This window comes from Pelophylax lessonae (genome assembly GCF_965119305.1).
Source record: "Pelophylax lessonae genome assembly, chromosome: 8".
Lineage (NCBI taxonomy): Eukaryota > Metazoa > Chordata > Amphibia > Anura > Ranidae > Pelophylax > Pelophylax lessonae.
The window spans coordinates 197678864-197703559 of record NC_138775.1 but is presented as its reverse complement, the minus strand read 5'-3'; the positions used below and the strand labels follow the sequence as shown (position 1 = coordinate 197703559).

Sequence of the window (24696 nt, the reverse complement as noted above, 5' to 3'; positions counted from 1 at the left end):
GTCAGCTGTATTTACAACAGCTGACCGTTCTCTCTCAGCGGGGAGCGATGGCGGGTGTCAGGCAGCAATCGGAGCCGACTGCCCTGTGCATCGGAGTCCCCGCTGCCAAGTGGGGGCTCGCGCTCACCCCCTAGCTGCTGTCGTGACCGACGTCAGTTTGCGCAGGAGGGCCAGCCTGCCGCAGTATATATACGGTGGGCGGTCCGGAACCGGTTAATATACTGTATCTATAAATAATATAGGGCCTGGGATTAAAAGTATTATTTCAGTCTTTGCAAATGACACCGTGCTTTGCAGTAGAATAAGGCCCTTACAGGATGTCTCCAACCTACAAGCTGACCTCAATGCACTGTTTAATTGGGCAACTATGTGGCAAATGAGGTTTAACCACTTTACCACCGGAGGATTTTGCTGTCTTACGTCCAGGCCACTTTTTGCGATTTGGCGCTGTGCAACTTTAACTGACAATTGCGCGGTCGTGCGACGCCGTACCCAAACGAAATTTACGTCCTTTTTTTCCCACAAACAGAGCTTTCTTTTTTTCACATGTGCGATTTTTACTTTTTGCGCTATAAACAAAAAAAAGAGCGTTTATTTTGAAAAAATAACAATATTTTTAACATATGAAATCCCCCCCCCCCCCCCCAAAAAAAATGTAAAAATCAAATTATTTTTAAATTTTTGGCTAATTTGTTTTCTGCTACCTATGTTTGGTAAAAAAAATCACAATAAGCGTATTTTGATTGGTTTGCGCAAAAGTTATTGCGTTTACTAACTAAGGGAAAGATTTTTTGTCATTTTTGGTGGGTTTTTTTTTTAACGAGTAATGGCGGCGATCTGCGATTTTTTTTTTTTTTTTTTTTTTTTTTGCGGGACTGCGACATTGCGGCGGACAGATCGGACCCTTGACTGACATTTTTGACACTTTTGGGGGTACCAGTGACATTACTGCAGTAATCAGTGCTATATATATATATATGCACTGTTACTGTAAAAATGACACTGGCAGGGAAGGGGTTAATTTTATTGGAGAGGGAGGGGTTAATGTATGCCTGGTGCTTACTGATGTGTGTGGGGGGAGGTGACTGAGTGAGTCAGGAACAGATCGGATGTTCAGCTATGCTGAACACTCCGATCTGTGACTCCCTGTCACTTAGGAGATCCGCCCGCTCTGTTTACACAGGTGGGTAGATCTCCAAACTAGATTCCCCGACAATCGGGGAAGAGCAGAGGCAATCGCCGCCGCTCCTCCCCTGGCCCGACTCCCGCTGTGAATGAAAACAGCGGGAGCGCGCCTCCGGCGGCGCGCGAGCGCCGCCTACAGGGGGAGGAGTCCAGCGACGTAGTACTACGTCGCTGGACGATAACAAACCACTTTGCCCCAGTACACTCAATGTGAGCGGTCGGCAAGTGGTTAATGTTGATAAATGTAAAGTTATGCACTTGGGGGCTAAGAATATACATGAACCATACATACTAGGGGGAGTACAACTGGGGGAATCAATGGTGGAGAAGGATCTGGGTGTTCTGGTAGATTATAAGCTTAATAATAGCTTGCAATGCCAAGCTGCGGTTTCCAAAGCGAGCAAAGTCCTTTCTTGTATTAAGAGAGGTATAGACTCAGGAGAGAAAGATATAATTTTACCCCTTTATAAATCATTAGTAAGACCTCATCTGGAATATGCAGTTCAATTTTAGGCATCAGTTCACAAAAAGGATATTGGGAAACTGGAGAAAGTGCAGAGAAGGGCAACCAAACTGATTAGAGGCATGGAGGAGCTCAGCTATGAGGAAAGATTAGAGGAACTGAGTTTATTCTCTCTTGAGAAGAGGAGATTACGTGGGGATATGATCAACATGTATAAATAAATAAGTGGTCCATATAGTGAACTTGGTGTTGAGTTAATCACTTTAAGGTCATCACAGAGGACAAGGGAGGCATGCTTTATGCCTGGAGGAAAAGAGATTTAATCTCCAAATTTGGGAAGGCCTCTTCACACTAAGAGCTGTGAAAATGTGGAATAGACTCCCTCAAGAGTTGGTTCTGTCCAGCTCTGTAGATTGCTTTAAAAAAGGCCCGGATTTGTTCCTAAATATACATAATATAACTGGATACTAATATTTATAGGTAAAGTTAATCCAGAGAATATTAGAATGCCTCTTGGGGGATCAGGAAGGAATTTATAGTGTATAGGATTGTGAATATAGGATTGTAAATATTTTTTTTTCTTTTAATTGGTTGAACTAGATGGATTTATGTGTTTTTTCAACCAGACTAACCATGTAACTAACTATGTAACCATGCATCTAAATCGCACATCTCATCCATTTTGATGTCACCCGGTGTAAATCCAGCTTCAATCACAATTAGGGTTGAGCGAACACGGACTGTATTATAAAAAACTTTACTGTATATTCGGGTTTAAAATCCGTGTTCGGTAATTTTATTTCCTGTTTTGTATGTAATGGCGCGGTTTTAATGGCGTGGTTTCAACAGCCAATCAACAAGTGTTTAACTGGTGTGCCATAGAAGCCATCACAGCCATGCCTACTAATGGCATGGCTGTGATTAACCAGCTGAAGCATGTGACCCAGGTCATTATAAGCTAGAGACACAGCGTGGTGCATGTCAGTCTGTTCTAGTGTAGGGAGAGAGCACACACAACGGTGCTGGCTGCTGCTGATTAGGGACAGAGACAGGAAAAAAAACATTGTGGCTGAAAAGAATGTAGGGACAGGTCGGAGTGTAGGCAGGGAAAGATAGAAAAGCATTTTAGGGACAGGCTGGAGAGAGTAGGCAGGGAGAGATTAGGAGAAACAGAGAAAACACACATTACCAGTCCTGTTTTTATGGCTTCTATTAACTTCAAATAAATGGTGTTACACTAGGGCGGTGTGCGCTCTGTTCCTTTATTTTTTGTAGAGATTAGGAGACACAGGACAGAACAATCGTCCGTTAGCGATCTACATCGATTTTGCTGTGTGGGGGGTGGTGCAGTGAACAATCTTTTTGCCTTCACTTGAGCCCACTGAGGAGGAGGAGGAGGAGGAGGAGGGAGAAAAAAAATATTTTTATCAGTCTGTTGTGTGCAGCGTTCAGCTATATTTTACTACACAGTGCTGTTCTAATCTGCTATTTAAAAATTACAAATTTAAAGGGGATTTTTTTTTTTTTTTCCCTCATAGCCTGCTGCTGACCGTGACATAAAACATAAGACACTGCTGTGTTCACATGTGCTATTGAAAAATCACCAATTAAAGTGAAAAATAATTATTAATTTTTTCATTCATACGTTACTGTGACATACAGCCTTTACACACAGTGCTGTTCTAATCTGCTATTTAAAAATTACAAATTTAAAGGGGAGTCTGTGTTTGTACGTGTGAGATACACCGCTTTATATACTTTTTTCTATTCCGCTATTCAATATACACCCTTTTGGGGTGAAAAAAATTAAATTGCGGCATAGTCTGTATCGGTACGTGTGAGATACGCCTTTTAAATTTGTTTGGCGCATCTCCTTCCACCGCCGAGGATTGCAGGGCGCTTCAGTTTGCCTCCTGTTCTGAAGTCCTCCTACTCCTCTTCCTCATCCTCATCCTCCCTTTAGGGTACAAAAAATTGTAATCGGGGCCTAGTCTGTGTTTGTACGTGTGAAATACACCGTTTTATATACTTTTTTTCTATTCTGCTATTCAATATACACCCTTTTGGGGTGAAAAAAATTAAATTGCGGCATAGTCTGTATCAGTACGTGTGAGATACACCTTTTAAATTTGTTTGGCGCATCTCCTTCCACCGCCGAGGATTGCAGGGCGCTTCAGTTTGCCTCCTGTTCCGAAGTCCTCCTACTCCTCTTCCTCATCCTCCCTTTAGGGTACAAAATATTGTAATCGGGGCCTAGTCTGTGTTTGTACGTGTGAGATACACCGTTTTATATACTTTTTTCTATTCCGCTATTCAATATACACCCTTTTGGGGTGAAAAAAATGTAATTGCGGCATACTTTGCATATTTGACTGTGAGATACACCCGTTGTATTTGTATACTGTTTTTCTATTCCGCTATTTAATAAACACCCTTTTGGGGTAAAAAAAATTAAATTGCGGCATAGTTTGCATATTTGACTGTGAGATACACCCGTGGGATACTGTTGTTGTTTTGTTCCGCTATTCAATAAACACCTTTCTAGGGCAAGATCATAAATTACAGAAATATGAGGAGAACGTCAAATAGGGGCCGTGGACTGGGTCGTGGTGCTGCTGGTAGAGCTCCTGTTGCAAGGAGAGGACGTGGTCGATCTGTGCCAGCTACACGCACAAGTGAAACACCTTCCTCAAGTGTGAGTAGGCGACAGAACCTGCAGCAGTATTTGGTAGGGCATCATGCGCCTCTAGAAGTGATGAGGCCAGAAGAAGTACAGGCGATAGTAGATTGGGTTGCTGACAGTGCCTCCAGTTCCTTCACATTGTCTCCCACCCAGTCTACTGCAGAAAGGTCAGAGTTGGCACCTGCAGCCGATGTCCAACCGTCTTTCACCTCACCCCCTTGCAAATCAGGCAAGCAGTCTGAGCCCCAAGTCATGCAGCAGTCTCTTCTTTTTGATGACTCTGTCAGCAGGGTTTCCCAGGGCCATCCACCTAGCCCTGCTGCAGAAGTGAAAGAGATTGAGTGCAGCGATGCCCAACCACTTATTTCTCAAGATAAGTACATGGAAAGACCATCGCAGCACGTCTCCGATGATGAGGAAACGCAGGTGCCAACTGCTGCGGCACTCAGAATTGTGGAGACCGACAAGGAGGGCAGGGGTGAAGACTGGGTGGAAGATGATGTGGAGGACGATGAGGTCATCGACCCCACATGGAATGAAGGTCATGCAGGTGACCTGAGTAGTTTGGAGGAAGAGGCGGTGGTCGCACAGAGCCACCAGCACAGCAGAAGAGGGAGCAGGGTGCAGAAGCGGAGCGGCCGTGCCCTAGACACTACGCTTGCTACTGCCCAACGCAGCAAGGGACCGAGCGCACCAAAGCCAGGTCAAAGGAGTTCTCTAGCGTGGAAGTTCTTCAGACAATGTGCTGATGACAGGACACGAGTGGTTTGCAGGCTGTGCAATCAGAGCCTGAAGCGAGGCATAAACCTTCTCAACCTGAGCACAACCTGCATGATCAGGCATCTAAGTGCAAAGCACGAGCTGCAGTGGAGTAGACACCTTCAAAACCAAGAAAGGGCTCTGGCTCCTCCTGCTTCCTCTTCTGCTGCAGTCTCGGCCTCTTCATCCACCTCTGTAGTGATACCGGCACCTGCCACCCCGCAAACAGAGGATCTGTCAGCAACACCACCACCTGGGTCACCAACCATCTCCACAATGTCCCGTGGAAGCGTTCAGCTTTCCATCTCCTAAATACTTCAGAGGAAGAGGAAGTACCCCCCTACCCACCCGCGATCCCTGGCCCTGAATGCCAGCATTTCAAAATTCTTGGCCTTTGAAATGCTGTCATTCTATCTGGTGGAGACGCACAGTTTTAAAAGCCTTATGTCGGTGGCTGTCCCACAGTACGTCGTGCCCAGCCACCACTACTTTTCCAGGCAAGCCATCCCTTCCCTGCACAACCAAGTGGGGGAAAAAATCAGGTGTGCACTGTGCAACGCCATCTGTGGCAAGGTCCACCTAACTACCGATACGTGGACCAGTAAGCACGGTCAGGGGCGTTATATCTCCCTAACGTCACACTGGGTGAATGCAGTGGCGGCTAAGCCTGAGGCGGATAGCAATTTGGCGCATGTCCTTCCACCACTGAGGATTGCTGGGCGCTTCAGTTTGCCTCCTGTTCCTAACTCCTCCTACTCCGCTTCCTCATCCTCTACCGCCTCCTCATCCGGTCAGCGTAACACCTTCACCACCGACTTCAGCACAGCCAGGGGTAAACGACAGCAGGCAGTTTTAAAACTTGTCAGAGCTGCTGCAGAAAGTGCGGGCCGTCTGTGCACACTTTCGGCGTTCTCACCCTGCTGCTGCTCGCCTGTCAGCGCTGCAGCGTAACTTCGACCTTCCCGCTCAGCGCCTCATATGTGACGTGCCCACAAGGTGGAACTCCACCTTGCACATGCTGGAAAGACTGTGCGAGCAGCAGCAGGCCATAGTGGAGTTTCAGCTGCAGCACTCACGCGTGAGTCGCTCTGTGGAACAGCACCACTTCACCACCAATAACTCGGCCTCCATGCGAGACCTGTGTGCCTTGTTGCGCTGTTTTGAGTACTCCACCAACATGGCCAGTACCGATGACGCCGTTGTCAGCTTAACTATCCCACTTCTATGCCTCCTTCAAAAAACGATTCGGGCGATGATGGAAGAGGATGTGGCACAGGAGGAGGAGGAGGAAGAGGGATCATTTCCAAGGCTTTCAGGGCAGTCATTCGCAAGTGGCTCCGAGGGTGGTTTCCTGCACCCACAAACGCCAGGTATACAATTGTCCAGCAGGGTCACAGTTCTGGAGGATGAGGAGATGGAGGAGGAGATGGAACCATGTTCACAGCAGGGTGGCACCCAGGCCAGCTCATGGCCATCACTGGTGCGTGGCTGGGGGGATACAGAGGACACAGACGATACACCTCCCACAGAGGACAGCCTTTCGTTGCCTCTGGGCAGCCTGGCACACATGAGCGATTACATGCTGCAGCGTCTCCACAACGACCGCCGAGTTGCCCACATTATAACTTGTGCTGATTACTGGGTGGCCACGCTGCTGGATCCCCGTTACAAGGACAACGTACCGTCCTTAATTCACTCACTGGAGCGTGATCGCAAGATGCGCGAGTACAAGCGCAGGCTGGTAGACGCGATGCTGCTGGCATTCCCACCTGACAGTGGGGCCACAGTGGAAGCACAAGGCCAAGGCAGAGGAGGAGGAAGAGGTCGCCAACGCAACCAGGGCACCGCCAGCACCTCAGAAGGCAGGGTTAGCATGGCCGAAATGTGGAAAAGCTTTGTCAGCACGCCACAACAAACAGCAGCACCAACAGCTCATATGGAACGTCTTAGCAGGAGGCAGCATTTCACCAACATGGTGGAGCAGTATGTGTGCACACGCCTACATGTAGTGAATGACGGGTCTGCCCCCTTCAACTTCTGGTTCTCCAAATTGGGCACATGGCCTGAGCTTGCCCTTTATGCCTTGGAGGTGCTGGCGTGCCCTGCAGCCAGTGTATTATCTGAATGTGTATTTAGCACGGCTGGGGGCGTTATCACAGACAAGCGCAGCCGCCTGTCCAGAGACAATGTGGACAAGCTCACATTCATTAAAATGAACCATGCATGGATCCCACAGGACTTGTCCGTACCTTGTGCAGAATAGAGATGGATACCGGCCTTACCCAGCCATTGTTATATTTTTGATCTTTCTCACTCTTTTGGGGTGTACCCTAATTTAAAATGACTAAAAAAAAGCAGTGTTGGCTACCTCGTCCCCCTCCACCGCCGCTTCTACCTACACCGCCACATCCACCGCCACCTCAACCTCCCTCCTACTCCATATGGGCCTCGTCCTTCACAGATGAAGAAAATTGTTTTATTTTTCCGTTTTTTTTTGTTGTTTTAAGTTATTTCCCTATCCACATTTGTTTTCAGAGCACTTGCCATGCTCTTAACTACATTTTGCTGCCATTTGCAGCACTCTAGCCCCTTCCATTGGTTTTTTAGAGCCATTTTAGTGTCTGAAAGTTGACTTCAATGGGGTTCGGTGTCCGGGTCAAGTTCGGAAAAAGTCCGGGTCACGGACCCGGACTTTTTTTTAAAGTTCGGCCGGACCCACCGAACACGGACATCCAGGTGTCCGCTCAACTCTAATCACAATGAATGCCTCTGACACGGAATACAAAAATAGCTCTGCACCTGTTGCTGGCTCCCACGCTCTGCCTGCTCCGCTGTCTGACAGTTCATAAATAGCTAAGGGGTGGGGTCATCTGGTGACATCACCGGGAGACCCGCCCCTTGTGACATCATTGACTGGTGCATGCTGGGTTGATGACGCCACAGGGGGCAGAGCAACTTGCTGACATCCCTGGGTGGCCCCGCCCCTTAGCTATTTAACAACTGTCAGACAGTGGGAGTCAGCAAAGGGTGCAGAGCTTCTTTTTTTTTGGGGGGGGGGGGGTTGGCCACAGCGTTTATCGTGATTGACGCTGGATCTACCACAGGGGACATTGTTTTTTAAAAACTGTATCTGTGTTTTTATTTCTTTTTGACACTTTTTTGATGAATGAGTAGGGGTACAGTGTACCTAATACTTGTTTACATGGGGGGTCTGGGGGCCTATGTGTTTGGTATGGATTTGGGGTTGGACATTTATTTTTTACATTTTGGCATGGGGTCCCCCTAAAAATCCATACTAGACCCGAAAGGGCCTGGTATAAATTGAGGAGGGACCCCATGACGTTTTTTCACAATTTTTTATTGCCGCCAATGTTTGTTCCCTAATGACAGCTGAGAAATCATCCATTGTTAAAGACGCTGGTGGCCGGGGCTCCAAAAATTAGCATCTGAACCATATCTAAACCGCAGCTGAACCACTGAACAGCTGCTTTGGAAATTTGCAGTGAATATGGAGGGGAAATTTGCATCAGACATGAGTGAACCTAGCTTAAGGGCTCTTTCACACAGGCGGACCATTCAGATCCGCCTGTCCGTTTTTTTGGCGGATCCGAACGGTCCCCCCATGCATCCCTATGGGGCATCGAATGTCAGCGGATCTGGACGGATGGAAACCCTATTTCCCCCATAGAGATGCATGGGGAACTGACAGCTGTGTCTCCGACCGACAGAGTGTGTCAAAGGGGCCTAAAGGAAAGGGTAATTTGGACCATCTTGGCCCAAACAGACTATTTAAAGTGAAAGTAAACATTAGGTGAGGCTTTCTGGAAACTGAATGGCTATGCTACCCACCTGTTTACCTAGTGAAAGTGAAAAATACGCTATCTCTACCCAATTTAAGTCAAAAGGCCAGTATTCATATCACTTCTTATATACATCTACTAGTTGCCGTGTAGGACAAGAAACCATTCTTGTGAAACAAATGTCGCAGTTGTACCTACCAATTTTTTCCAGTTGTTTTGACACATGTGTTGAATTCTCCCACAATTTACATCTGAAACATTTGGCCAGAATTAAGGCATTTAGAAATGCAGCAAATTTCTTTTCTTGCAACGCAAGAAACTCGTACAGATCTACAATTGTAATAAAAACAGGTTAAAGAAGTATTCAATCATTGAATATTTGCAGCACATAAAGAAAATGCATACATTTAGTTAGTCGTATGCCATGTCTGAAAATCTTTGCCATGTCCTGTGTTAGTGAAAAGTCTTGAACTGGAATACATCCAAGTTGTGCCTGTATAAGACTGAAGTTAAAATGGCACTAGTTAGTATAGCTACCATCTCTGGAACATATACACATATAATAACCTGAATTCACACACACGCACGCACACACACGTTGCATGTTTACCAGTTCACTTTCATTTCCCTGGATTTTATTTTCCCCTCCATTGGAAACCTTTGTTTGGAAGTAAAAAGATTAACATGTAATTTATGAATACATAGAAAAGAACACAACACATTAGAACACAACATATTAATTCAAAAATACTGATTACAAGAGTTTATACTTCATATATTGTTTTGAATGGCTTAAGGCTAAATGGTTTATTGAATACAATAAACCATTTATTTCGGATGGGAAATCGGATGGGAAAGCACTGCGTAAACTGTCGGCGCTATATAAATACTATATAATAATAATTTATTGGAAAGTGGCAATGATAAAAGATAAAGGCATTAAAAGTCAATGAGAAGTGAATATGCTAGTACTGTACCAGACTGGTCAAACCTGATGAAGATTGGTGGATGACTGCTAAGTCCACTGGGTATGTCAGTCCAAAGCTACTGTGGATGGAAATGCTGGTCGGGAAGGCAGTATACAAACGAGAGCCGAGCCGAGCCGGGCCCGGCCGCCCGGCGCACACCGCAAGATGTCCGTGACTCAGACCCGCAGGGCGGTAATCTCGTTCCTGAAAACAGGAAGAACCAGCCTGGAACGCATGCGCATGCACTTTGTCAAGTCACGGAAAGGATGGCAGCATTGTGATTTGAAGGTCAGGGATGGAGTGGGCGTGGAACCAATAGAAGTCCCCAGCAGTCATTAACTCCTCACCACCTGCATGATGAACGCCTAATGTCATATAAAACATCATGGCGCCAATTAATAGTTACTTCTGTAATTGTATATTAAAATACATTTAAAACACATTTCATTACATTTACAATCCGTGTATATGCTGGAAACCAAACAACTATAATAACTATAAAGGATGAGAATAACAAAGGTGGGTATACGGATACCCAAACAAAGATGTAATAAACAATGAATGATGAATTGATTGAAAAGAAAAAAAGGAAAAAGAAAAATGTAAATGAAAAAATGAAAATAAAATAAAATTGATAATTGAAAAACAATTAATAAACAATAATGGCTGATAAATGGTTTGTGAATGACAAAAACCAAAATGATTCACATCCCAAAATATACAAAGATGAACCACCTGCAGATAAACCCACACCTATACCCACAAATATACATGTATGCATACAATCCGAGAGGACGAAAAAAAGATGATAAAGACCGCCTGGTGTGTCCCCTTGCGTGACACAATACTAACCAAATGGATGTACACACCGGATATATTAATGAGGCTAGTGCATATTACATTGTATTCTGTTTTATTGTATTTCAACTACCATTTCCGAAGGCTCAATGTGAGCGAGAGTACACTCCATCTAAATAATGGTGTGCACTTCAAGCTCCTCATTGAGGCCACAAGGGGACAAAGACCCCAATTTGAAAATCCACCTGAAAAGGGACTGTTAGAGCCATGGTACCAATATGAATACAACAAAGCTCAGCCTAAATTACATCATGAGTTTGTACAACACTATTACTTTAGAGACACAGATGGGCCAAATCAAAGCTCGTTTACTAATATCAGAAAACAGCCATTTAAAGAGAACCCACCTTTTTTCCTGATTCTGATGAAAATTTATCCTCAATCAGCTAGCAATTTATATTTGTCAGCAATATACTAATTCTGTTGTCACATTTAGAAACCAGAAATATCTGCATCAATGAAGACTAAAGCCCCGTACACATGTACCGATCGTCGGCCGAACGATCGGCCGTCTTTTGTCCAGGGCTGTCCTGTCCGCTGAAAAGTGAAAAAGACTTCACACGAATTTTGTCGGCCAACAACAGCCGACTGCAGAAGTGATGTCATGTGATGGATAACTTTCCGTGTCTTTTTTCTTCTCTGAGCATGCCCAGTCTTGCAAATCTGCTGATTGTCAGCCGAAATCTGTACTGACTGACGCACAATCGGCCGTTCTGTTGTCGGCCTACAAAAATTTTAATGCCTACACGACAGATTCTGTTCGGCCGAAAATGCGCTGTCGGCTGTCGGAAGAATCATACTAACAAGCCTACAATCGGCCGATCGGTCAGCGGCCGAATATTTGCGGCCGACAATCGGTACGTGTGTACAGGGCTTAAAGCTTGATACACACTATAAAACTTTTGTTGGTAGATTTAATTTAGATTTACCTTTAACTATGTAGTGCAGGGGCCTGCCTGATTGCATTTAAATTGAAAGTGTTTAGGTGTGACCTCATATTATATGGTTTTGGTAAATATAAAGGAAAAAAATCCAAAGAAAATTGTATAGTGTGTATCCAGCTTTAAGCTGGATACACACTATACAATTATCTTTAGATTTTTTCCTTTAGATTTACCAAAACCATATAATATGAGATCAAACCTAAACACTTTCAGTTTGTAAGAAATCAGGCAGGCTCTTGCACTACATAGTTAAAGGTAAATCTAAATTAAATCTACCAACAAAAGTTGTATAGTGTGTATCCAGCTTTAGGCATGCAGTTGCAACTAGTGATCCATGGTAATCAAATGGAAATAGCAATACTTTTTGTAAAGCTAAGCAAGATATGTACCAAAAAATAAATTGCACATCTTCTATAAGAGATATGTAAACATCCTGCAATAACTTACAGAACACAATAAATTATGGAAGTATGTAGATTCAAGCATTTATAAAACTTTGACAAACATTCAGTATATAATTAAAAACTCTCAAGTCTATCAAAGTGGACTACCGAGAACAAAGCCATAAAACTACTGGTCCTCATGTATATATGTAGAGTGACAAGGTGAAAATAACCACAGTTGAGGAACATTTTAGACAGGAATTGTAAAATAAAAAGAATAACCAGGGTGTGCGTGACACAACCGCAGGAAGTAGATGTGTAAGAGAGATCAACAACTGACAATCATACTTCAGAAGTACTGCTGAGAAACCCAGCAACAGAGACTGTACTACCAACATTATAGGAACAAATAGAGATGTCAAAATGATACATGCATATAAAAGTACAATTCATTAGAAACAATATCAGCTCAAAAATGTTTAAGTTTTATATAAATTTAAACTCACTTTCTCTCTCATATATACAGTATCTCATAAAATTGAGTACACCCCTCGCATTTTTGTAAATATTTTATTATATCTTTTAATGTGACAACCCTGAAGAAATGACACTTTGCTACAATGTAAAGTAGTGAGTGTAAAGCTTGTATAACAGTGTAAATTTGTTGTCCCCTCAAAATAACTTAACACACAGCCATTAATGTCTAAACCGCTGGCAACAAGAGTGAGTACACCCCTAAGTGGAAATGTCCAAATTGGGCCCAAAGTGTCAATACTTTGTGTGGCCACCGTCATTTTCCAGCACTGCCTTAACCCTCTTGGGCATGGAGTTCACCAGAGCTTCACAGGCTGCCACTGGAGTCCTCTTCCACTACTCCATGACAACATCACAAAGCTGGAGGATGTTAGAGACCTTGTGCTCCTCCACCTTCCATTTGAGGATGCCCCACAGATGCTCAATAGGGTTTAAGTCGGGAGCCATGCTTGGCCAGTCCATCACCTTTACCCTCAGATTCTTTAGCAAGGCAATAGTCATTTTGGAGGTGTGTTTGGGGTCGTTATCATGTTTGGAATACTGCCCTGTGGCCCGGTCTCCAAGGGGGACCACGCTCTGCTTTATTATGTCACAGTGCATGTTGGCATTCATGGTTCCCTCAATGAACTGTAGCTCCCCAGTGTCGGCAGCCAAACCATGACACTCCCACCACCATGCTTGACTGTAGGCAAGACACACTTGTCTTTGTACTCCTCACCTGGATGCCGCCATACACGCTTGACACCATATGAACCAAATAAGTTTATCTTGGTCTCATCAGACCACAGGACATGGTTCCAGTAATGCATGTCCTTAGTCTGCTTGTCCAGCAAACTATTTGCAGGCTTTCTTGCGCATCATCTTTAAAAGAGGCTTCCTTCTGGGACGACAGTCATGCAGACCAATTTAATGCAGTGTGCGGCGTATGATCTGAGCACTGACAGGCTGGCCCCCCCACCCCTTCAACCTCTGCAGCAATGCTTTCAGCACTTATACGTCTATTTCCCAAAGACAACCTCTGGATAGGATGCTGAGCAGGTGCACTCAACTTCCTTGGTCAACCATGACGAGGCCTATTCTGAGTGGAACCTGTCCTAATAAACCACTGTATGGTCTTGGCCACTGTGGTGTAGCTCAGTTTCAGGGTCTTGGCACTCTTCTTATAGCCTAGGCCATCTTTATGTTGAGCAACAATTTTTCAGATCCTCAGAGAGTTCTTTGCCATGAAGTGCCATGTTGAACTTCCAGTGACCAGTATGAGAGAGTGAGAGCGATAGTGAGAGCAATAACACCAAATTTAACGCACTTGCTCCCCATTCACACCTAAGACCTTGTAACACTAACGAGTCACATGGCACTGGGGAGGAAAAATGGCTAATTGGGCCCAATTTGGATATTTTGAATTAAGGGTGTACTCACTTTTGTTGCCAGTGGTTTAGACATTAATAGCTGTGTGTTGAGTTTTTTTGAGGGGACAGCAAATGTACACTGTTATACAAGCTGTACACTCACTACTTTACATTGTAACAAAGTGTAATTTCTTTAGTGTTGTCTCATGAAAAGATATAATAAAATATTTACAAAAATGTGAGGGGCATACCCACTTTTGTGAGATACTGTATGTACATACTTTGATATGGGGGTTGGTTAGTTCAAATGTACGTGCATTTTTTTTTGTCAGTCCATGAACTGTGTTTCAAGGGCATGGCAGCCCAGTTTTATTAAATTAAAGTCTTGAAAAGGTTGCCCATGCAGTGGTTTTCAGCTTCACAAAGAAGTAACTGAAAATACTAGCCCACCTGGCTACACTTCAGCAGCTCCACTGCTATTGTAAATGATAAATAGGGGAGTCCCACGCTGTCTGAGGATGTATGTGGTGGTGTTAATACCTTCCTAGATGCTGCATATATCAATACTGAAACCGTGCAGTTTAAAATTAGTAGTAAGGGGTGGGGGATATTGCGCTTCTAGGAGGTGTTAAAACGATGTATAGATAAATATTCAAAAAAATGTGTAAATACAGTGGTTAAATCTACTCAATAAATTATTATAAAAATAATACATTCGTGTAATAAATACTCAATAGTGTTAATAAAATCTAATATATAAAGTGCAGTGGTGTAATACAAAATCAAATAATTATAATTTATAAAATGTATCTCTTAGTGAATAACTTAACAAGTTAATTTGGTGACAGGTATAAAGTGCTCAGTGCTTAAATAAATGTGCAAACAATCACTTAGTCCATATGTCAAAGCCCCGGACAACCAAGAAAGTTCATAAATAAAAAAGTTCAATTAACTTCTTCGGCAACTGTATCCGGGTAGGTGGACTACCAAAACGGTTGTTATCCCTCCACCTGACACCATAAACGTGAAAAATGTGGGGTGCTTCTTCACACTGGTGTACCCCTATAGTGGTACTAAGCGCTCACCTCCATCACTTAAACAACACGCCTTGTTATACAAGAAATGGTTTATCTCCACTCTCACTCTGCTTCTCCACTCTTACTCTGATGTCCAGGACCGGTCTAGGGTCAATTAGCCTTATATGCCTCCAGAGGGCCAGCGTATCTCGAGAAAAAGGCTTACAATAGTGCAATACTGTATTGTATAACAATTTTATTTCGAATAAATAAAAAGCACTCACATTTAGTATTTAAAATCAGCGCCTTGGGTTTAAAAGGAAGGAATCGCGGTCTTCACATCCGCATGCATACGTCACTTCCGGTATAGCGTCCCTACGCGTTACGCCACTTCCGGTCACGTGGCTTCTTCAGGGGATCCCCTGAAGAAGCCACGTGATCGGAAGTGGCGTAACGCGTAGGGACGCTATACCGGAAGTGACGTATGCACGCGGATGTGAAGACCGCGATTCCTTCCTTTTAAACCCAAGGCGCTGATTTTAAATACTAAATGTGAGTGCTTTTTATTTATTCGAAATAAAATTGTTATACAATACAGTATTGCACTATTGTAAGCCTTTTTCTCGAGATACGCTGGCCCTCTGGAGGCACATAAGGCTAATTGACCCTAGACCGGTCCTGGACATCAGAGTAAGAGTGGAGAAGCAGAGTGAGAGTGGAGATAAACCATTTCTTGTATAACAAGGCGTGTTGTTTAAGTGATGGAGGTGAGCGCTTAGTACCACTATAGGGGTACACCAGTGTGAAGAAGCACCCCACATTTTTCACGTTTATGGTGTCAGGTGGAGGGATAACAACCGTTTTGGTAGTCCACCTACCCGGATACAGTTGCCGAAGAAGTTAATTGAACTTTTTTATTTATGAACTTTCTTGGTTGTCCGGGGCTTTGACATATGGACTAAGTGATTGTTTGCACATTTATTTAAGCACTGAGCACTTTATACCTGTCACCAAATTAACTTGTTAAGTTATTCACTAAGAGATACATTTTATAAATTATAATTATTTGATTTTGTATTACACCACTGCACTTTATATTTTAGATTTTATTAACACTATTGAGTATTTATTACACGAATGTATTATTTTTATAATAATTTATTGAGTAGATTTAACCACTGTATTTACACATTTTTTTGAATATTTATCTATACATCGTTTTAACACCTCCTAGAAGCGCAATATCCCCCACCCTTTCCACTGCTATTGTGTTGGTCTTCCAGACCACAGGTTCTTCAGGCTCACTCAGTCTATTATCACAGCACCTCACTGAACAGGCCCACTACTGGCCTCCAGATAGGTTTCCCCCAGCATCCCAGGCTCTCCGACTTCTCAGGAATACAGGATTTCCTCCAGCCCCCTCTGTGGACTCACTAGGCACCTCAGCTTTCTTGATCTCTCTGGACCCACGTAGCTGTCCTGAATTTCCCAGCCCTATGGGCAAGAAGTCCCCCCAGCATAGGGTCATGTCTCCCGAGAAGGTCACCCCTGTCCACACTGCTATCTTTACACAGAGCCACCCTCTCTAAATGGCAGCAACTGCCCTGAATTCTGTTCAGACCTCTTTTATCATTAGTCTGTGAACCTGGACACAGACACAACCTGTAGAATTCCAGGAAAACCTGGACACAGGATTGAGGGTTCTGTCACATCCAAGACCTTCTTTAGAACCTTCGAACTCTAGGCCCTGATCTAGAACTACTAAAACCAGAAAACTATTAAAACAATGTTTTCTCTGCTCACAAAACACACGCAGAAGCTTCTCAGACAGCAAATCTGAGAATCCGGTGTAATTTTTCCAATATACAGTGCCTCCGGAAAGTATTCACAGCGCTTCACTTTTTCCACATTTTGTTATTTTTACAGCCTTATTCCAGAATGGATTAAATTAATTATTTTCCTCAAAATTCTACAAACAATACCCCATAATGACATCGTGAAAGAAGTTTCTTTGAAATCTTTACAAAATAATAAAAAATTAAACACGTACATAAGTATTCACAGCCTTTGCCATGACACTCAAAATTGAGCTCAGGTGCATCCTGTTCCCACTGATTATCCTTGTGATGTTTCTACAACTTTATTGGAGTCCACCTGTGGTGAATTCAGTTGATTGAACATGATCTGGAAAGGCACACACCTGTCTATATAAGGTCCCACAGTTAACAGTGCATGTCAGAGCACAAACCAAGCCATGAGGTCCAAAGAATTGTCTGTAGACCTCTGAGACAGGATTGTATCGAGGCACAGATCTGGGGAAGGGTACAGAAACATTTCTGCAGCATTAAAGGTCCCAATGAGCACAGTGGCCTCCATCATCCGTAAATGGAAGAAGTTTGGAACCACCAGGACACTTCCTAGATCAGGCCTGCAAAACTGAGTGATCAAGGGAGAAGGGCCTTAGTCAGGGAGGTGACCTAGAACCCGAAGGTCACTCTGACAGAGCTCCAGCATTTCTCTGTGGAGAGAAGATCTCCTTTCAAAAGAACCACCATCTCTGCAGCAGTCCACCAATCAGGCCTGTATGGTAGAGTGGCCTGACAGGAGCCACTCCTCAGTAAAAGGAACATGATAGCCCACCTAGAGTTTGACAAACAGCACCCAAAGGACTCTCAGACCATGAGAAACAAAATTCTCTGGTCTGATGAAACAAAGATTGAATACTTTGGCCTAAATGGCAAGCGTCATATCTAAAGGAAACCAGGGACCACTCATCACCTGGTCAATATCATCCCTACAGTGAAGCATGGTGGTGGAAGCATCATGCTGTGGGTATTTTTTCAGCGGCAGGTACTGGGAGACTTGTCAGGATTGAGAGAAAGATAAATGCAGCAAGTACAGAGACATTCTTGATTAAAACCTGCTCTAAAGACCTCAGATTGGAGCAAAGGTTCATCTTCCGCCAGGACAACTACCCTAAGCACACAGCCAAAATAACAAAGGAGTGGCTATGGGACAACTCTGTAAATGCCCTTGAGTGGCCCAGCTAGAGCCAGAAAATGGCTGTGCACTGACGCTCCCCATCCAACCTTATGGAGCTTGAGAGATCCTGCAAAGATGAATGGGAGAAACTGCCCAAAAATATGTGTGCCAAGCTTGTAGCATCATACTCAAAAAGAATTGAGGCTGTAATTGGTGCCAAAGGTGCTTCAACAAAGTATTGAGCATAGGCTGTAAACACTTAAGCACGTGGGATTTTTTTCATTTTTTATTTTTAACAAATTTGCAAAGATTTCAAACAAACTTCTTTCACATTGTCATTATGGGGAATTGTTTGTAGATTTTTTAAGGAAAATAATGAATTTAATCAATTTGGAATTAGGCTGTAACATAACAAAATGTGGGAAAAGTGAAGTGCTGTAAATACTCTCCAGATGCACTATATGTTTTCAGTTGAAAAGCAGCAAGTCAATCATCAAACTGCTAATGCTGCCCAGGAAATGCTGTAACTGTGCAGTTTGAAAGTTTATAAGTATATAATGCTTTGTGTGATTATTTGCAGCCAGATTTAACAGGATTCTTAAGCTGAATTTGTGCAGCACTGCAGTCTCTGGTCACATAACTCTGCGTTCTGCACACCTCCCTATAATGCACCAACGTGTATGAGCAAGACAGCAGTGGGCTGTCTTTTATACCATGGAAAGTGTGAATGGAAAGGTGAAACACACTACTTTACAATTTCTGCTAAACGAGGATACTATCAGCTAAAGGTCTTTGGTTAGAAGGGCAGCCAGATGAAGAAAATAAATCCCACAAAAAAAATGGAGATATCCAGCAGGTAAGCTAAATTCCTTATTAGATATGTGTACTTGTCTAAGTTCCCTGGAGATCTTTGCTATATAGCTTGCAAGGCCCTGAACAGACTATGTTCACAACACAAGCAGATTGGGCGCTCAAAGACTGTCTCCCCATTATAGTGTCATGATGACAGCGGAAGTACATGAAATTGTAATGGTCACCAAAAAAATCAGGGCAGCCACAAAGTGTCCCCAGGGATGATGGGGAAAGAAATTATTCACAATGAAACCACTGCCAGGCACTTGTGCTATAATGTACCAGAATGTGAACTGTCCATGGTCTATATGTATGGGGCTAATGATAGTGATGCCCAACTTCACTTCATGTTTGTTCAGCTTCCTGTTAATGGATCAGCTGATCCCTGTGTTCCAGCCACGCTGTTTCCGGTGACCTGTGCTTCCCCGCTGTTCAGCTGTGGTGGGCAGCTTTCTCACACAGGATCTGCCCTCCATCCAGATCTCTCAGTATATACAGGTTTCCCCTCGTCATCAGAACTGTATGGGCTATATGTGTGGGGCTAATGATCAGTGGCGTCACTATGGGGGTGCGGTCCGCACCGGGTGACACCCGCCAGAGGGGTGACACCACATGTTTCCCCAGCTGCCGGTGTCTCCGTGAAAAAACCATACCCGTTAAAAATCCATACCCTCGTCACTTCCGGTGCATCTACGTCAGCACCTACGTCATTGAACAGCTGAGGAGCTTACTACTGCGCATGCTCGGAGGGTATGGATTTTTCACGGCAGTGTGTGTAACGTTACACGGCCTCAGCTGTTGCGGCGGTTACATTAAAACAGCTCGGCTGCAACATGAGTCATCTCCGCTCCTACCCCTGTCACTTCCCTGATCTCGGATACTAAATATACAAGCGGCGGCGGGTGTATGAAAATATAAATCACGGAGCCAAGATCTCCGTCATTTAGATTTCATACACCCGCCGCCGCTTTCACATTTACTAACCGAGATCAGGGAAGCGACAGGGATAGGAGCGGAGATGACTCATATTGCAGCCGAGCTGTTTTAATGTAACCTTTAATGTAAACGCTGCAACAGCTGATGCGGTGTAACGTTACACACACTACCATGAAAAATCCATACCCTCCGAGCATGCGCACTTGTCAGCTCCTCAGCTGTTCAATGACGTATCCGGGGCTGTGAGCATGCGCACTGCTACGCTGCTCTACTGTTCCTGACAGGAAGTGACGTGGGTATGGATTTCTCACGGGGTATGGTTTTCTAACGTTACACCTGCAGTGCAGTGTTCACTTGTCACTGTACACTGAAGCAGTTGAAGCTTTCGGCCATACACCGCCCCTCCTCCTCTTGCTATGATGTTTTCCTTCCTCTACACAGAGGAGGAGGAGGCAGTCCGAGGCACCACGCTGCCTGAATGGCATTCTCCAGGATAAGAGAAGCTGGCCATCTCTTGATTGCAGAGATATTGCCACCCCGGTGAGTCTGAAATGGTTGTCTACTGTCTACAAATACATTTTGATAGAAGGTTTCATAATTGTCCTAAGAGGCTCATTTTATTTAGCTGAACACAAATGATGTGGTGTTCAAATGCTTGGACAACAAGGACTTTTATTTGGCATATTACAGGATCACAAGCCTAGTCCATAACCCTAAAATGAAACTGCATAGTTGAGCTGGGACAAGGTAAATTGCAGGTAACCCTTCAACTGCTGGCACATTATCACTGGAAGGGATTGTTCATGTTCTTTTTAACTTCAAGAAAATTGAACTTCAACAGTATTTTACGTTTTAGGAGAGTGCTACTGTAATATGCCATGTAAAATGTCTCCAGTCTCTCATAGTCTCTTGTACACTACAGAAGCATGTCCACAATCTCCAACACCCCCTGTAATATGTCCGCAGTGTCCAATACCCCTTGTACCATGTCCGCAGTGTCCAATACCCCCTGTACCATGTCCGCAGTGTCCAACACCCCCCTGTACCATGTCCGCAGTGTCAAACACCCCCTGTAGCATGTCTGCAGTGTCAAACACCCCCTGTAGCATGTCCGCAGTGTCCAATACCCGCTGTACCATGTCCGCAGTGTCCAACACCCCCCTTTACGATGTCCGCAGTGTCCAACACCCCCTGTACCATGTCCGCAGTGTCCAACACCCCCTGTACCATGTCCGCAGTGTCCAACACCCCCTGTACTATGTCCACAGTGTCCAACACCCCCTGTACCATGTCCGCAGTGTCTAACACCCCCTGTACCATGTCCGCAGTGTCCAACACCCCCTGTACCATGTCCACAGTGTACATGTCCGCAGTGTCCAACACCCCCTGTACCATGTCCGCAGTGTCCAACACCCCCTGTACCATGTTCGCAGTGTCCAACACCCCCTGTACCATGTTCGCAGTGTCCAGCACCCCCTGTACCATGTCCGCAGTGTCCAACACCCCCTGTACCATGTCTGCAGTGTCCAACACCCCCTGTACCATGTCTGCAGTGTCCAACACCCCCCTGTACCATGTCTGCAGTGTCCAACACCCCCCTGTACCATGTCTGCAGTGTCCAACACCCCCTGTACCATGTCTGCAGTGTCCATCACCCCCCTGTACCATGTCTGCAGTGTCCAACACCCCCCTGTACCATGTCTGCAGTGTCCATCACCCCCTGTACCATGTCCGCAGTGTACAGCACCCCCTGTACCATGTCCGCAGTGTCCATCACCCCCTGTACCATGTCCACAGTGTCCAACACCCCCTGTACCATGTCTGCAGTGTCCAACACCCCCTGTACCATGTCTGCAGTGTCCAACACCCCCTGTACCATGTCTGCAGTGTCCAACACCCCCCTGTACCATGTCTGCAGTGTCCAACACCCCCCTGTACCATGTCTGCAGTGTCCAACACCCCCCTGTACCATGTCTGCAGTGTCCAACACCCCCCTGTACCATGTCTGCAGTGTCCAACACCCCCCTGTACCATGTCTGCAGTGTCCAACACCCCCCTGTACCATGTCCGCAGTGTCCATCACCCCCTGTACCATGTCCGCAGTGTCCAACACCCCCTGTACCATGTCCGTAGTGTCCAACACCCCCTGTACCATGTCCGTAGTGTCCAACACCCCCTGTACCATGTCTGCAGTGTCCAACACCCCCTGTACCATGTCCGCAGTGTCCAACACCCCCTGCCCGGCCCGGCCCGAATATGGGGGGGGGGGGGTGACACCATGTTTTACCACACCAGGAGACACCAACCCTAGTGACGCCACTGCTAATGATAGTGATGACTGGATGTCTAGAGCAGGGGCGGCGCCAGATAAGAGCTTGAGGGTGCTGAAGCATCCCAAAAATTATTTAAGCACCCCCACAGAAGCCCCAAAATTCACACACTTATTCTTGCATGTACTGTATCACAGTGTTTTTTCTTTTTTAATTGTATTGTACTTCCAAATCCTGTACTAATGCCAGGAAGCAGGGGAGTCTTTTTGGTGGAGGGATACAGCAGTCCTGGCCGCATAAATTGATGATCTTTAGCTAGACCCGGCAGGCTGAAATCAGAGGCGGATTGCTATACAGTCTCCTCTGCTGCCTCCTCAGCCAGTAGGAAAGCGCTGAACCCGCCCTCTTCCCCTGCCTGCCTGATTTGATTTGCCTGATGAGATACAACAGAGGAAAGATGTCAACACTAGGCAGCTAGCTGGGAGAGGAGATTAGAGAACAGCACAGCCTGCTACAGGGGATGAAATACAAGAGGCAGAGAAATATTCTCAGCCCCTGGCTACAGTGCTGCACAGTAAGTTTGTTTCCCATCACTAGGACTAAAGAGAGAGAGAGCAACTGCTTCTGGCAGTATGAAGTGCACAGCTGTTAGCAGAGCAGCTCCAGAAAACAAGATCAGCCAGGCTATAATCCAACACCAGCAAGGCTTTTGTTAAAGCTCCTCCATGGGACAGGCAGAACACAGAGCACCTGCATTCCTATCTGCCAGCACAAATCATGGCTCTTTCAGAGACCCTGAGGAATGCCACATGTCTGTGTGCTCTGTCCATCCATCTGCTTGCCTTATCTTTGACATTGCTGGTGTCATAATACAAGATGAATCGATTAAAAAAAAATAGAATTTTTGTAAGAACTTACCGTAAAATTTTCTCTGAGTCCTCTGACAGTCGCCGCCCACTCATACAATCTGCACGTCTGGGTATTGGCCTTCTCCACAGGAGTAAGCTAGGCAGAAGATTTTTTTTGTTAGAACATTCACAAAAACTTTGTATAGACACACCTACAGGGGGCTGTCCCTCTGGTCCAATACCCCCAGCTAGCTGCATTTCCAATTCAGTTTGGTAGCAAGCAGTATAGAGATCCATAAACCCCAAAAGAGGGGTGGGGGGCGGCGACTGTCAGAGGACTCAGAGAAAATAATTTTACGGTAAGTTCTTACAAAAATTCTATTTTCTCTTACGTCCTCTGACAGTCGCCACCCACTCATACAATCTATACGTCTGGGATGTCCTAAAGCAGTGTAGATGTGAGGGGTGGGAAAACGCAACCGTCATAAAAGGCAACGCAGCACCCAGGTCAGAGAAAAGAACCTTTTCTGAACCAGAAAGGTAATCACTGGGCAACAAGAAAGCTCAACAGGAACGAAAGCCCAGGAAAACAAACAAAAAGGGAAGAACCCCCAACAGGAAGAGACAGGCCAAAAAACTGTCCTGTCTCCGCTAAGGCACTGCCGCACTCAAAACTTTGCTGCCAAAAGAAGCATCCGCTGATGCCAAGACGTCAAGTTTGTAAAATTTCGTAAAGGTATGCACGGACGACCAGGTCGCCGCTTTACACACCTGCGTCACCGACGCCTGATGGTGGAGTGCGCTGTGACAGGGAAAGGCGGAACCTGATCCCTAATTGAATAGGCCTGCACAATCGTCTGCCTGATCCATTTAGAAATGGTTGCCGCAGACGCAGCCGTACCCTTCCGAGGTCCCTCAGGAAGAACAAAAAGACAATCTGACTTTCTGAAGGATTCAGTAGACGACAGGTAAACCCTGATCGCCCGTACCACATCCAAGGAATGCAAGGCAAACTCCTTAGGATGCGTAGGCTTCGCACACAGCGAAGGTAAGACAATGTCCTTGTTGAGATGGAAGTCAGAAACCACTTTCGGAAGAAAGGACTGATGAGGTTGCAAGACCACTTTATCCCTATGAACAACCAGATAGGGGGGAGCGGCAAGACAGGGCCGCCAACTCCGACACTCTGCGAGCAGATGTGATCGCCACCAGAAAGGCAACTTTCCGTGACAGCACCGGCAGAGGAATCTCCCGGATGTTTTCAAAGGGAGGACGTTGCAAAACGGACAGAACCAAATTCAGGTCTCAAGGGGGCAAGGGTGCCCTCCCAGGGGAAGCCAGATGGCGCACCCCTTGAATGAAGGTGCGGATCAAGGAATTTGACACCAAGGGGCGCTGAAAGAGAATGGCCAGCGCAGACAACTGGCCCTTAATAGTGGGCAGCGCAAGACGCTGCTCCACACCAGTTTGCAGGAAAGCCAACACTCTCGCCACCGAAAAGGAGCATGGATGGAACACTGCGACTCGCACCAGACGAAATAAGCCTTCCAGGTACGAAAATAAATCTTACCTGAGGAGGCCTTCCTGGCCTTAGCAAGGTAAGAATGACCGCCGACGAGAGACCTCTGTCTCTCAAGACCTGGCTTTCAACAGCCACGCCGTCAAAGCCAGCGACCGTAAAGCAGGATGGAAGATCGGTCCCTGAGACAGAAGATCGTCTCTTAGCGGGAGCCGCTACCAGGTGCATGATGTCCGCGTACCAAAACCGGCGCGGCCAGTCTGGGGCCACCAGAATCACCAACCTCACTGGAGCTCAACCTTAATAGGAGATCGTCCAGGTAACCGAGGATGGCAATTCCCTGTACC

General features: G+C 45.4%; 1 protein-coding gene across 1 annotated transcript in view; it reads right to left on the bottom strand.

Annotated features, from left to right (window-relative positions):
* The window catches only part of HFM1 (helicase for meiosis 1), a gene marked incomplete at its 5' end in the record, with an annotated part of 582583 nt that overhangs the window by 256473 nt on the left and 301414 nt on the right, over positions 1-24696 (bottom strand). Inside the window, 3 exons of the mRNA XM_082266347.1 lie at positions 9089-9220; positions 9296-9393; positions 9501-9548. Of these exons, the coding sequence (XP_082122473.1) occupies positions 9089-9220; positions 9296-9393; positions 9501-9548 (278 nt within the window). The remainder of the gene's footprint in view (positions 1-9088; positions 9221-9295; positions 9394-9500; positions 9549-24696) is intronic.